Genomic DNA, 12528 nt, shown 5'->3' with positions numbered 1-12528 from the left:
CATGTTTAACGACCACGAATAAAGTGTGTGAACTAATGGCTTCTCATCAATCTTGAATGACTTAAATATCAAAGTATCCTTGTTAATATAAGAAAGTTGGAACATTTGGACAAATACATGAGAATTTGTAGCACAGTAATGATGTTCTTGGTTGTCTTACATTAACAGCAATATTTACAAGTGCAAAAACGTCATCCACAAGCACCACAAACAACAATTTCACTGTCACTTTTATCAAACACGATCGCACTGCCATCTATGAATCAATTCACGTACTTTACACCTAGAACTAGCAAGTATGGGCAATGTACTTACTGCCACAGTTCTCCAAGCGCCTTCTCCTTGTCGACGAGCGTTGGGATCTTGTTATAATAGTCGTAGATGAAGCCAATGGTGGAGGCCTGGTCCTCGGATCCTAGATTGAGCATTGCTGTTGTGGCTGCAGTCAAAGGGTGCTCATAATACGGCCGGACGCCCTCCTCACTCTCCGGCATGTCTGACATACGGCCGGGGGTAGTGGACCTAGGGGGCACTAGGAACTCCTCCCCCAAATCCTTCCTCTTCCTGAAAACAGAAAAGTGAAAATGTAATCAACAAACATTGCCCAAGCGGGAAAGAGCTCTCCCAAAGCTCGGTCGTAAACTTACAAATATAACGGCGTTTCGTAACAGACAATAACAAACATCGTTGCTCAAGTGCTGCTTACCTTTCTGAACTATGGCGGTCAATCAATATGATGTTGGTTTGAGCCTTTGAACAGTTACATTTCTCTAATCTCGGTTTAGGCTAATGGTCTTCATCAGGATAACCATTACGTCATCGTTAAAACAACGTTAATAGCTTTTGGAGTCTATAACTTTTCCCTCACATATTTAACCTGAAGCCGTTATTTCTTAATCAACCACATCCTCATTTATCATTAGGCGTTTTGCCAATTTTTCTATATTTACGAGGACCTAAGTTTCTTTCCACAACATATACATACGAGTTTGCCGTTAACAAGGAAAACAAAACCAAAATATATGTTCAGAATATCGACATTATTGATTCCACCAAGGTAACTCAGTCGTTAGGGTGTCTGACTACCTACCGTGCAAGAAACCCAGGTTCGATCCCCGGCGGGGGAGAACCTGGATTTTTTCCACCTGTTGAAGCGACTCCGGCGCACACTGTATAAAATGGGCACCTGGAGGAAACTCTGGGGGGTAAAAGAGGCCAGGGGCGTGGTGCTGATCACACCAAACTACGGCAGACATCAATAAAGTGTGGACCCTAACTCCACGGCTACAGCCGGATTGCGCATACTTTTCCGGTCTTATCAGTGGTATCTGATAAGCCGTTGACAAGCTGCCACAATGTACAGGATTGCGCACACAAAAAATGAGGCAATGTTGTCAGATGTAAAATGTTCTGAAGCCGTTCTCACTTCTGTTGGGTTTGTTTGTAAGTGTTTTTGCTGGAAGGGTAGCATTAGATAGGCATAGAGGATGAACCTGATTGGTGGACTAGAATGTAATGGTCAGTGTATCTCCGTATTTATACCGAAGGTCACGAGCTTCGATTGACAGAAGTGTTTGTTGTGCAGTCATTAACCTAACCTATCTTGACTTGCTACATTTACTAGTCAAATTCTATTTTTTATTTATTTAATCCTTAAGAGATTTACTATTTTATTTCTAATTTCTCTCCCTCCTCTTGACTAAAGAAAAAACAGTTTTGCGCACAAACTTTAAAGCTATCAAAGTGGCAACGTTCGATCAAAATCTGTGCGCAAAACAGGTCAGCGAGATTTGTGTGCAATCGTGGCTCTAAAGTGTGCGCAATTCGGTTGCGGCGAACTCCACAGGGGAGAACTTTACTTTTTACTGTATATGCATTTAAAACCTCGCTATATGAACTTTAAAAATGGACTTAAAGAGTAGAAATACACTTCCCTTTTTTTAAAAATTTTCGAAAATCGATCTTTGTGGTAGAGAGGTTATCACAGCGTGCTACGACGCAAGAGGTCCCGGCATCGAATCCCGGCCTGGTCATGGATGTTCCCTGTGATTGTGCCTTCATCAATTGCATCATATCGTCACTCATCTTCGCGGTTAGCCAAAAGTGGCAGAAGGGCGAAGTAAAATAAACCACATCAATCAATCATTTCCGTCTAGCGTATGATTGCGAGATGAATGAAGATGATGCTCGATGAAGGGACACTCACAAAGAACACAGGCAGGGATTCGAATCCAGGACCCCTTGCATTGTAGCGCGCTGTGCTAACTATTCCTCCACTGAGATCTGCTTCATTTGTATATCCAATCGCCATTCATCTTCAAGGCAGAAAAGCGACATAATGCAAGAAAATACACGAATTCGAATCCAGTCACTATGTAATATAGAATCAAATAACTTTCCAAGAAGTAACTGGCGGAAGACGTTTGAAACACGTCGCAAACAAATAAAGCCATTGGCTGCGGGCGGTTACGCTTATCGGTCAGTGCTCGAACCTCTGTGAATCTCCTGCCAGGATATTCCACTCCCCGTCTGTCCCCCCGAGCCTTGCATGCGAAGGGGGCGGTTTCGAAGCGCTGCCTCGCGTGTCCCTCAACCAAACGCTCGAGACACGATTGTCGTACTCGCGGAAGACGGCGAGTCTGGCGTTATGTCAATGTCTTCGGACAGCAGCTGAGTAATTTGTCGGGGACTCGAACCCTGAAATCAGGTGTCACGGATGTTGCTGCTGGTATGACGGCGGGTTAAGTGGATAGTTATGTCGGCATGTTCGAGGCGCTTAGGAAATTATTATTTTTTGTTGCTGTCCTCTTGCTGGACGTCTTCAACCCAACGACCATTGAGTCAACGGTGGGTAAGTCAAGTTGGTTAACCTAAGACGCTTGGTATTAGAATCTAGGGATGGTCACAAAAACCGGAAAACGGTTTCAAATTATCCGATATCCGTTTCGAATACAACGGATAATAAACCAAAATAATTATATTAAGGTTGTTAGATCCGTTGACGAAAAGTAAAGTTTCTGGTGATATTTTATGAATGTCACCTTATCAGTAGTAATAAACCTTGCATAGATCTACTTTGGTACTCTTATTCAGGGTAGTATAATCACAATATAATCCCTGCTTTCCAATATTTTTTTGCGGTAATAAACTTACAGAACAAATATATTTTCATTATTTAATTTTTGTATTTAGTAAGTCTTTCCTGGGGGTCCGGACCACCTGAACCCCCCTTAAATACGTCCTTGGAATATACGGATAGTTAGTATATCCTAATAGTACGGATATCCGGCCAATTCAGATACCCGGTAGTACGCATTTGATGAAGGATTTCAAATTATCCGATATCCGTTTTGGATGCAACGGATAATCCGAAGAAACGGATTGAGTTGGTGCTTTCAGTCCACTTTGTGCACAGTAAGGCTATTCGGGACTGGACCTACAGTTTAAAGTGGGATCCGAACCACTATGTGCCTCCACCGGGTATTGAACCCGGGACCCCTTGATTACAAGGCCACAACGCTACCACTGCGCCATCGGGGAGGCCTTATATGGATAATTAGGATATCCTAATAATACGGATATCCGTATAATTGGGATATCCGACATTACACATTTGATTAAGGATTTGTAGAATATCCGTAGTGATAAAAATGAATTAAAAATATGTGGATAGCCCGCAAAACGGATAAACGATGAAACTGTCAGGATAATGCACACATTCGGATATCCAGACTTTTACGATAATCCGAATATCAGGATAATTAAGATATCCGAATAATCCAGATATCAGAATATCCGAATGTTTGATATCCAGATAAGATTTTATCCACATCTGGCCATCCCTATATTGGACGCATCGTCGGAGTACGTGTGTATTCGAAACAGGAAGGTCTGGAAACCTTTCATTACAAGAGGATAATCAACCATAAAGCCATCTGAAATGACCTTGGACTGAACGTGGCACTTTCATGTTTTGGATCCTCGGCAGTTTAAGGTATCGAACTGTAGAGTCTGATTATTTTCGTAATATCCCCAGCTGACTGGACGAGCCCAGTTACTGAGCCTACCAACGGTGCACAGCTTGAGCAAGAGCGTGAGGGATGAGTGCTGCGTTGAGATGACATCATCGGCTCGCTTGTTCATTGGTCGCTTCTGGAGTTATGACTCGCTCCGAACCTTTAAATGCATAACAGCCAGAGCTGTTACGGAAATAAGCCCACTTTACCTGCACAACACCTGTTAAAAAATTACATCTGTTTATAATACCATCTATAGCATTCTAGTTAATCCTGATGTAGTGTGCTATCATTGTTGTCTAGTAAGAATATGTCATAGTGTGTGGAGATCTCTCCCAGCAGTGGCGTGTTCAGGATTTTCGTAGTCACTGCTCATTTGGCCACTTTTCCTGCCTTTGGAGTTCCTTTTTAGGAATACTGGTCAAAAGGGGATTATGACCCCCCCTATAGGGCACGCCACTGCCTCCAAGCTAACTAGACAAGAGCGGAAGTAAGCCACACGAAGATAAACTTGATTTCTATATAATTAATTCTGATCAAACTTATCTTCTTTCTAATTTGAAATATCGTGGTGGTCTCTTCAAAAGGTCAGAAATTTTATAGAAACAATCTTGGATGACACAGGTCAAATGTCTGGCGCTCATGCCTACAGTGCGAGTTGTTCTGAGTTTGATTCCCGAGAGCACCCAGAATATCCGTCTCGAACCTGAGAAGCAATATTTAAACAATCATCAGGAAAGCTAGGCTTTGGGGAGGAGGTGAGGGGGGAGCGTGTATTTTAGGGACGGCATTTGCTGTTGGTTGTCCGAGACAGTCGATAGACGGAGCACCCTCTTTAACGATAAAACAGACTTGTGTAGCGTAGACAATCCAAAACTCGCGGGTGGACAGAATCGTGCAACTCAAATTTGCTTCCTCATCGAGAACGCCATTTCTAACTTCAGGATGAAACCTTATTTGTTGCGGGAATCGAGTTAAAGAAACACACACCAGAGAAGTGTCAAGTTACACAAGTGGACAATCTTTATTCCTGGCACCGCCGAGATCCTTGACGAGAGTCGATGTGGGATGAGGGTCAATTTTGAGTCATAGGTCAACTCTATGTCCGTGTTCCCGTGGCCTCGATTCTGTAGCTACAAGCAGCACAGCTCTGCGACAGACTTTCTTGTGAGGACATCGAGAAATTCCAATCTAAAACTCCACACCACAGAATGAATCCATCTTGTGTCAAATATATGAACAATGGAAAATAACATAAGATGTAATACATAATAATTGTAACAATAAAGTTGGTCTCATGATGTCTTCAGTTGGCTGATGCACGCCGCCGTGAAAGTTTCTGGTGATATGGATGCAGTAAGGATCTCTTAATGAATTGTACAAAGTTCGCCTGTTGAGATATTACTTTTGTTCTAACGAGAGTTCATTTGTTTTGCTTGGTTTTGTATTGCTTTACTTTGCTTATAATGCCACTTTTGCCTAAAGGCAAAGCTAGGGATGAAACGTGATAAAATGAAATTGTGAAAGGTCAATCACAAAGGCACATGGACAGGACACAAATCTACAAGTCTACACACCAGAGCCTCGTCAATCTGGAGGAGTGCAGTCCGAGGCGTACTACGATTGATTGATTTGGTGTTTTAAGTCCACTTTATGCACACTAAGGCTAATTGAGACTGGACCTACAGTTTAAAGTGGGATCCGAGCCATTATATGCCCCCACCGGGTATCGAACTCGGGACCCTTTGATTACAAGGCGACGACGCTACCACTGCACCATCGGGGAGGCCTTGGTGTACTTCGAGTTGACATTTGCACAGATAGTTCGTTGGATTTTGTGTGTGGTTCACACACTTACAAGTTACCTTAAAAATCGCAATATTACCGGACGTAATAGCATTTTACTGAATATTCTATCATCCATATTATGAATTACAATTGCTTGCACAATAAATATATTTTTCAAAACTGAATCATTTAAATAATTAAGGTAACTAACAGACTTTTTTTTATCTACTATAAAAACGGTCATACTTTTCGATACTTGAATGGCAGTTGATACTGTAAAAGTTGCAAGAGTTCATTAGTGAAAATTTGATTATTAATGATTCTGTAAGGAAATTTGATATCTGAACCTTAACGATGAAGAGGAGGGACATCTACCGGAATATGGGACAAAAATTTCAAATTTTGAAAGATTAGTATGAGCAGAGCAACTATTTGAGTTACCCCGTTGGAGACATTTTATTCAGAGCTGCCATCTTTCGCGTCTTTCGCACAACAATCGTTTCATGGCGCTCAAGTCTTTTTGATAATCTTATGAGAGTTGTAATTGTTTCGTTGTTGCTTGGTAACAGGTTGCGATTTCCATGTAAGGACTGGTGCTATCTTCCAAAGAATATTGTATTTAGTGCAATGGCAAGGCGCTGCTTCAATTAATAAAAGGTAATAATGTTATTGTTACTCTTAAAAAGTCAGTAGACTGCTTGATTCTACCGGTCGAAAATTTTTGGAACAGATAGACATTGGATGTGCAAATTTAAGTTATGGTTCTAGTACAATCACGGGAAAAAGTTATTTCATCTCTTACCTCATAAACTAAAAATGACATTTTGTTAAGCTGTACACAGTAACCAAACCGTACTAAATTAGGTAATTTTGATATATCATTTGGTACAAATGGGCTAAATTTAGTAATTTATAATTATTTTAAAAATTGATGGTGCTGAACAGTTCTTGAATTGAATTGAATTGAATTGAATTGACTTTATTGCTGGGCGAGGTTCAGCTGTTGCTGGTCTAGTAAACGAATTTTAGTCACAAACTCAATTTTTGGAGGTTATTACAAGCATTTCTTCCACACAAATACATACAAGAAGCAAGAAAGTTTCTTATTTTGTCTTGTATGTTAAAATCCTTTTGCTTCCGCATGTACAGAAATTGAACTATTATTTGTTTAATGTTTTATTGGGAACAGTACACCGGAAGCATGCGACTGGATTATAGCATAATAGTACAAAGTAGTCTCTTCAAGAGGACAATAACAATCATATAAATACACTGGAATCCACTCCAGTGAACAGCTAAACGTTTATTACCCCCCAAATGGTGATGTTCCCACGCAAATGCGGACTTTAGCATGAGCGAGTTACATTTAGCCATGACGATATTGCATTTTCGTGACCGCCGAGATATCTACAGAACAATTATCTCCTTGAAATTCCTCCACGAAATCTAGAACGAATAACTCTTTCTTTAAATACCCGCGAAGGTTGCTTCGAACCAGAAATGGCTAATTGCTGCAGTGATATTTCACGTGACGATTACCAGAGACATCTAGTAGGGAAATTAGCATTTAAGCTAAACATAACGGCAACCTATTGTGAGTTTGAGGGTTCAGAGGGTGCATAAACATGATTTGAGACTGCGTTATTTCTTATTGCAAAAGAAAAAAAAGGAAAACTTTTTATCGTTCTTCACAGAGCTAGTAATTGACAGTTTCTGTCTACAATCACTCAGATTTTCTATGACGTCATACAGTAGCGTAGCAACATATCGCGAGGCCCTGGGTGAGATTAGAATGCGAGGTCGCCCATCCGTTCTTTAAGGTGAGGTGTGACAATTCCGCACCAGGCATGCATTTATTTAAATATCGTCGGAATGAGCACTGCTACTAAAGAAAATCCACGCATAATTTCAGAGTATGAATTTCTCCCCAAGTTGCAACTGGAAGCGGTTTTCAAAGTTGATCATTAAGCTAGATACAGTGTTTTGAAAAATATGATCAATAAGTATTTACAGAATCCCATGCATTCCTTATGGAGAGAACTTCAAATTCAAGTTACGGCTAAACAAATGGAAGTTTCGACTCTTTCTAGCGCAAATATCATCTTCAATGGATCATCTACCCGATCATATGTTTTTTCCGCCATCGGAAGTTTGATATCCCCAAGAAAACGTATAAAATAATTCTCCCATAAGCGTAATGCATTTCTCCTTGCCTCCTACGCTATCCTGGCAGTGTTGCCAAATCTGATACGCATAAAAGAACTAAATTTCACCTTAAATTGAGCTAAAGTTGACTTCCAAGGAGCTAGATTTAGGAAGGCTCGATAAAGTGCCTCCCAAGGTAATTTTAATTGTCAAGGGGGTGCGGGACGCTGCTATTACCGGTAACTTTAAAGTGAATGACAATCTATTGTTAGTTTTCACCGTCTAGATCTGACGGCATCACCCATTTCAATATTCCACCGATGGTTGTATGAAATCGAAAATGAGGGATTGACAGATAACAATATTGTCATCTTCACCTCAACCAAAGCGCTATATAAAAGTAGCTGGGGATGTAAGAGGGGGTGGGACGACACAGCCAAAATGATAATATCACGTCACGTGCGGAATGTATACGCATGGCAAAAGTTGGTCTATGTGGACCGGGACTAGTGATGGCATCATAGTGGGGCAGAGGGTGCGGGTGCCACAGTTCACAGCCAAACGAGTGCACGAAAGAGCCAGATCTGGCCTCAAAAGACCTAAGTTGGCAACAGTGCTCCCAGATGCCTCAGAGAGAAGAACCTGGGGGAAATTGTCCCTCTCCCCCTTAAATTTGAAATCTCAATGTGAATTGATACAAAATCTTCAGGGATACGTAAGCAAATTATGAAGTTTAAATAAATAATAACATTTCGCTGACGAAAATGATAATTTCTTTCGCCTTCAAAGTATATATATATATCTGTTTTCCGGAAGTTGAAATCTGAAGCTTTAGGAAGGATATTATCCATGTCTTCCTAGGGTTGAAAATAACGCAAGCATTTAAATGTCTCACACTAGATTTTGTTCAACAATAGAGTAAATGGGTAAAAACGTCCAAGCAAGTTATTGTGAATTTTCGCTTAAATGTGTCACATCAGAAATACGACAATAATTATTACTTTTTTTCGGAACCCCTGCCTGTATGTTACGCCCCTGATTTGACGTACATAACGTTTAACTAGAATTTAAAGCCAGACAAAAACAGAATGTTGTAATTTTAATGGCCACAAAAATTAGCCCTTTCCATATTTTTTTGTTCTCACTTTTATTTATTACATTTTTCGTATCAACCTTATGGGACGCGGGCTCTGGGCAGTCGCCCACTTCGCTCACCCCTTGCTACGCCACTGGCGTCACCTCAGACTTTGTGGAAGCTCGAACCAACTGGCCGAAATCTAATAGTAAAAGTTACTAAATTTTAGGGATGTATCTGCATTTTTAAACCTAAAGTTCCATATTAGTAACTAATGGTTACTACTAAAGGCAAAGACATTTGCCAGTATACGTGGATTTGATTTCCATACAAATGTTTATTTTCAGTGTTGGTTTCGAGAGATTGAAACTTGCAGTTATAATTAAAAACAGATGTCGCGACCGTCGTGAATGTAGTGTCTAACATGAGGTACTGCGAAACGGTTCAAGTTTGCTATTTTTCATTATTTATCAACGTTGTTTCATTCGGATTTAAATGATTAAGTTTACGAAAAGTAAAAAACACTTCTAGAAGAGAGACTTTTTAAAAAGCGTCTTAACCTACCACAGATTTTGGTTCAAAGTTGAGATTCGAAATTCGGATTGTCCTGACATGATCGAGTACATTTGGTGATCCTTAGCACTTGGTGATAGTTTGAAAGGGAAATTAAAATTATCATTGAATGATCAACAGGAACTCGAAATGAGGAAATCCTGCATTCCAAAGACGACGGAATTAATGGGCAGTCAATGAGCTTTTAGTTATTCACGAGACTAAGATAATGCAATCGTGCTACGTCATAAACTCAACTCTTCAATTTCTTGTCTACAATCAAGTCTTAATCTGTATTGGTCATACAGCCTGCATTCAGAACCCAAAATATGTCAACTGACACAAATATGTGTATTTTTTACTCTAGTTACACATTAAAGTGCAGTTTCAGTGCATGGAAATAATCAGAGAAATGCATTTGCCACCAGACATAACCAAAATTGCACGCTTAACAGTGCCAATTTATGCATCAAATGTGTATGAACTTTGATCTTGATTTCTGTGCGTCAGATTGAATCAGATTTCTTTCAACACCACGAGTTTGCGTTCCTAAATTTAACGTAAAAATGCGTCTCTTGTTCTCAGAAGTAAACAATAAGACTAAACATACATAGAAGTGGACCACACATCCTACACAAGTACACGTATAAATATCCACATTGTTACTACACAAAAATAGTGCATTTTAATACAGGCTGGCCCAGAAAAAGGTAACCGAAATGTACAACCGTTGTATTACATTTCGGTTACCTTTTTTTGGGCCACCCTGTAGCCTTACTAGCTTGAATTGCATTAATACTTAATTTCGTGTCAAGCGGACAGAAAAAAAGGTAAGAATTTACAATACCGGACCCTTCCGTAATTTATATCCTACTTCTTATAGCTACTCACGAAATACGTAGACCCGATGAAGTATCTGAGGTTAACATGTGCCCCACAAACCATTCACGCATAGCCCCACAAACCATTCACCGTAAGATTAGGTTAGGTTAGGTTAGGCAAACAGTTAGAAGTTCGTTCTAAAACGTAAAATATTGAAATAACTATTGTTTTCGTGGAGAAATCCAGGGTTTCTGTTTCGATCGCGGACTACTCAATTTCGCTTATTTTGCAATTTCTGCACGTGACCCCCAAATTTAAACTAAAATTCGTGATTAGGAGGCCTCAATTAGTGAGTATGCGAAATATTACAATAATCGGGGAGGGGTCCGGTATTGTAAATTCGCTCCGAAAAAAATATTTAAATTCCTTAAGTTTTTGGTTCTGTTTCATAATGCCTCTACAAGATGTAACAATGTCAATCTAATAGTCAACCCATTTTTCAACGGATATTATGAACCTCGGAACTCAATATATTTAAAACTCATCATATGCAAATGCACATTTTTCAGTGTCTTCAGGATATATTGCATATTTTATCGATTTTTTCTTACAAATCCATATTCTGCTGTTTCTGTCTGAAACTTTGTAGTTTCCTTTCCTTTGGAGCAATTCAGAAACATGATTCAGTATGTGTTCGCGAAGAATTCTGGCTACAAGGTCCTAAGGGACATTTGCTCTATTCATGAAGGGAAACAAAATGTGGACGGTATTCCAAGTGAACTGCAAGTTTCCGATTTGTTGAAATTACAACATGCGCCTATTGTTTTTTTATGATCTGGAGAGAGTGTTTTCAGAATATAAAAGTATTCTCGTGGATAACAAGCATAAGTTTACTTTTGAACATCTGAAACAATACGTAGTTGTTAAGTGCAATAGTAACCTTTCATGTTGAGTAGAATGAGAGACAGCTGGTGAAATCCCACCTTCTGCTAATCGTGACGTTCAGTGAAGTCAGAAACAATTAGTGGACTTATGATAAAGATACATATACACTAAAAAATGATCAATTGCCAATAAGGTAAGCCAAACCATATTATTTTTTACTTATGTAAACAGTGGAATTAATAAATAGTTACATGCTATGGCTAAATTTTTTGAGTTTGATGTAAATTTTAAAAATTTGAAATGCATATTTTGATCATTTAAAGAGCATATTTGCATGCATATTTAAAGATTTTTAATGCATAACTAACCGAAGCCTATTTATCACTATCATTAGACAAACTGAAGTTTATTTTAATTAATGGGAACTTGCATTTAGTTCTGTGAGTGGTTGCAAATGTTTATTTAAGGCTTAGGTTGCAAGTGGTTTCATTGTTGACGCACCAGTGCAATTGTAAACTGCAATGAGGGACGCTGTTCTCATAACGGTACAGGTGCATCCACCAAAAGGTGTTGACACGCCCGGCCCATGAAACTTTAATTACCAACACCAAAAGCCGATACTATCAGCAACTGGTCACCCTGGTGTTAATTGTTGTGCTCTCAGGTTACGGGCAACAAAACAATAAGGTCTGGTTCCGCGCAGGCTTCAAGTAAGATTCTAGGATAGACCAGTCAGTCACTGGTACAGATCGGGGCTCAGATGCGGGCAAGAAGTGATCCATGAGTTCCCAATTCCATCCCCAAGACAAACGAGAAAGAAAAATTGGTTTTCTGGGTGTGGTCACTCAAGATTCTTTTTTGCCAGCGGAAGTGGACACCCGGGTCACATGCATACGGGTCATCGGCACGATCTTACGAGATGAGGAGGTCCTTGCATATGCATGTCGAATGTCATGTCCACCCGCCAAGATGTTAATTTATTTGTCTTTTCCACCCAGGGTTGCACCTTTAGCAAGACCATTACACATGTAAACGCCCGTGTGGGAACAATCATCATCCCTCCCCCATCATTCTTTGTGGGAGGCAAGAAAGCCATGTGAAAACGCTGGGTCACCTTCACCTTCAAAAGTGTTTAGCACAAAGCTGCCTTTTATAATATTTTTACACCACGCTATTTATTTTTATTGTGCCAGAACTGAACTGAATTTCCCCCTCTTTGAGATTATGAAATTAGATGTCTGAGAA

General features: G+C 39.9%; 1 protein-coding gene across 4 annotated transcripts in view; it reads right to left on the bottom strand.

Annotated features, from left to right (window-relative positions):
* grh (grainy head) overlaps window positions 1-12528 on the bottom strand; it is a 446442-nt gene that overhangs the window by 177896 nt on the left and 256018 nt on the right. For all 4 annotated transcript variants that reach the window (XM_083138915.1, XM_083138919.1, XM_083138917.1 and 1 more), the window contains exon 2: window positions 316-564. In XM_083138915.1, coding sequence (XP_082995041.1) covers window positions 316-564 — 249 coding nt within the window. The remainder of the gene's footprint in view (window positions 1-315; window positions 565-12528) is intronic.

The sequence above is a fragment of the Lepisma saccharinum genome, chromosome 17, assembly GCF_977018435.1.
Source record: "Lepisma saccharinum chromosome 17, izLepSacc3.1, whole genome shotgun sequence".
NCBI classification, from domain to species: Eukaryota; Metazoa; Arthropoda; class Insecta; order Zygentoma; family Lepismatidae; genus Lepisma; species Lepisma saccharinum.
This window is presented reverse-complemented; position numbering and strand designations above follow the sequence as displayed.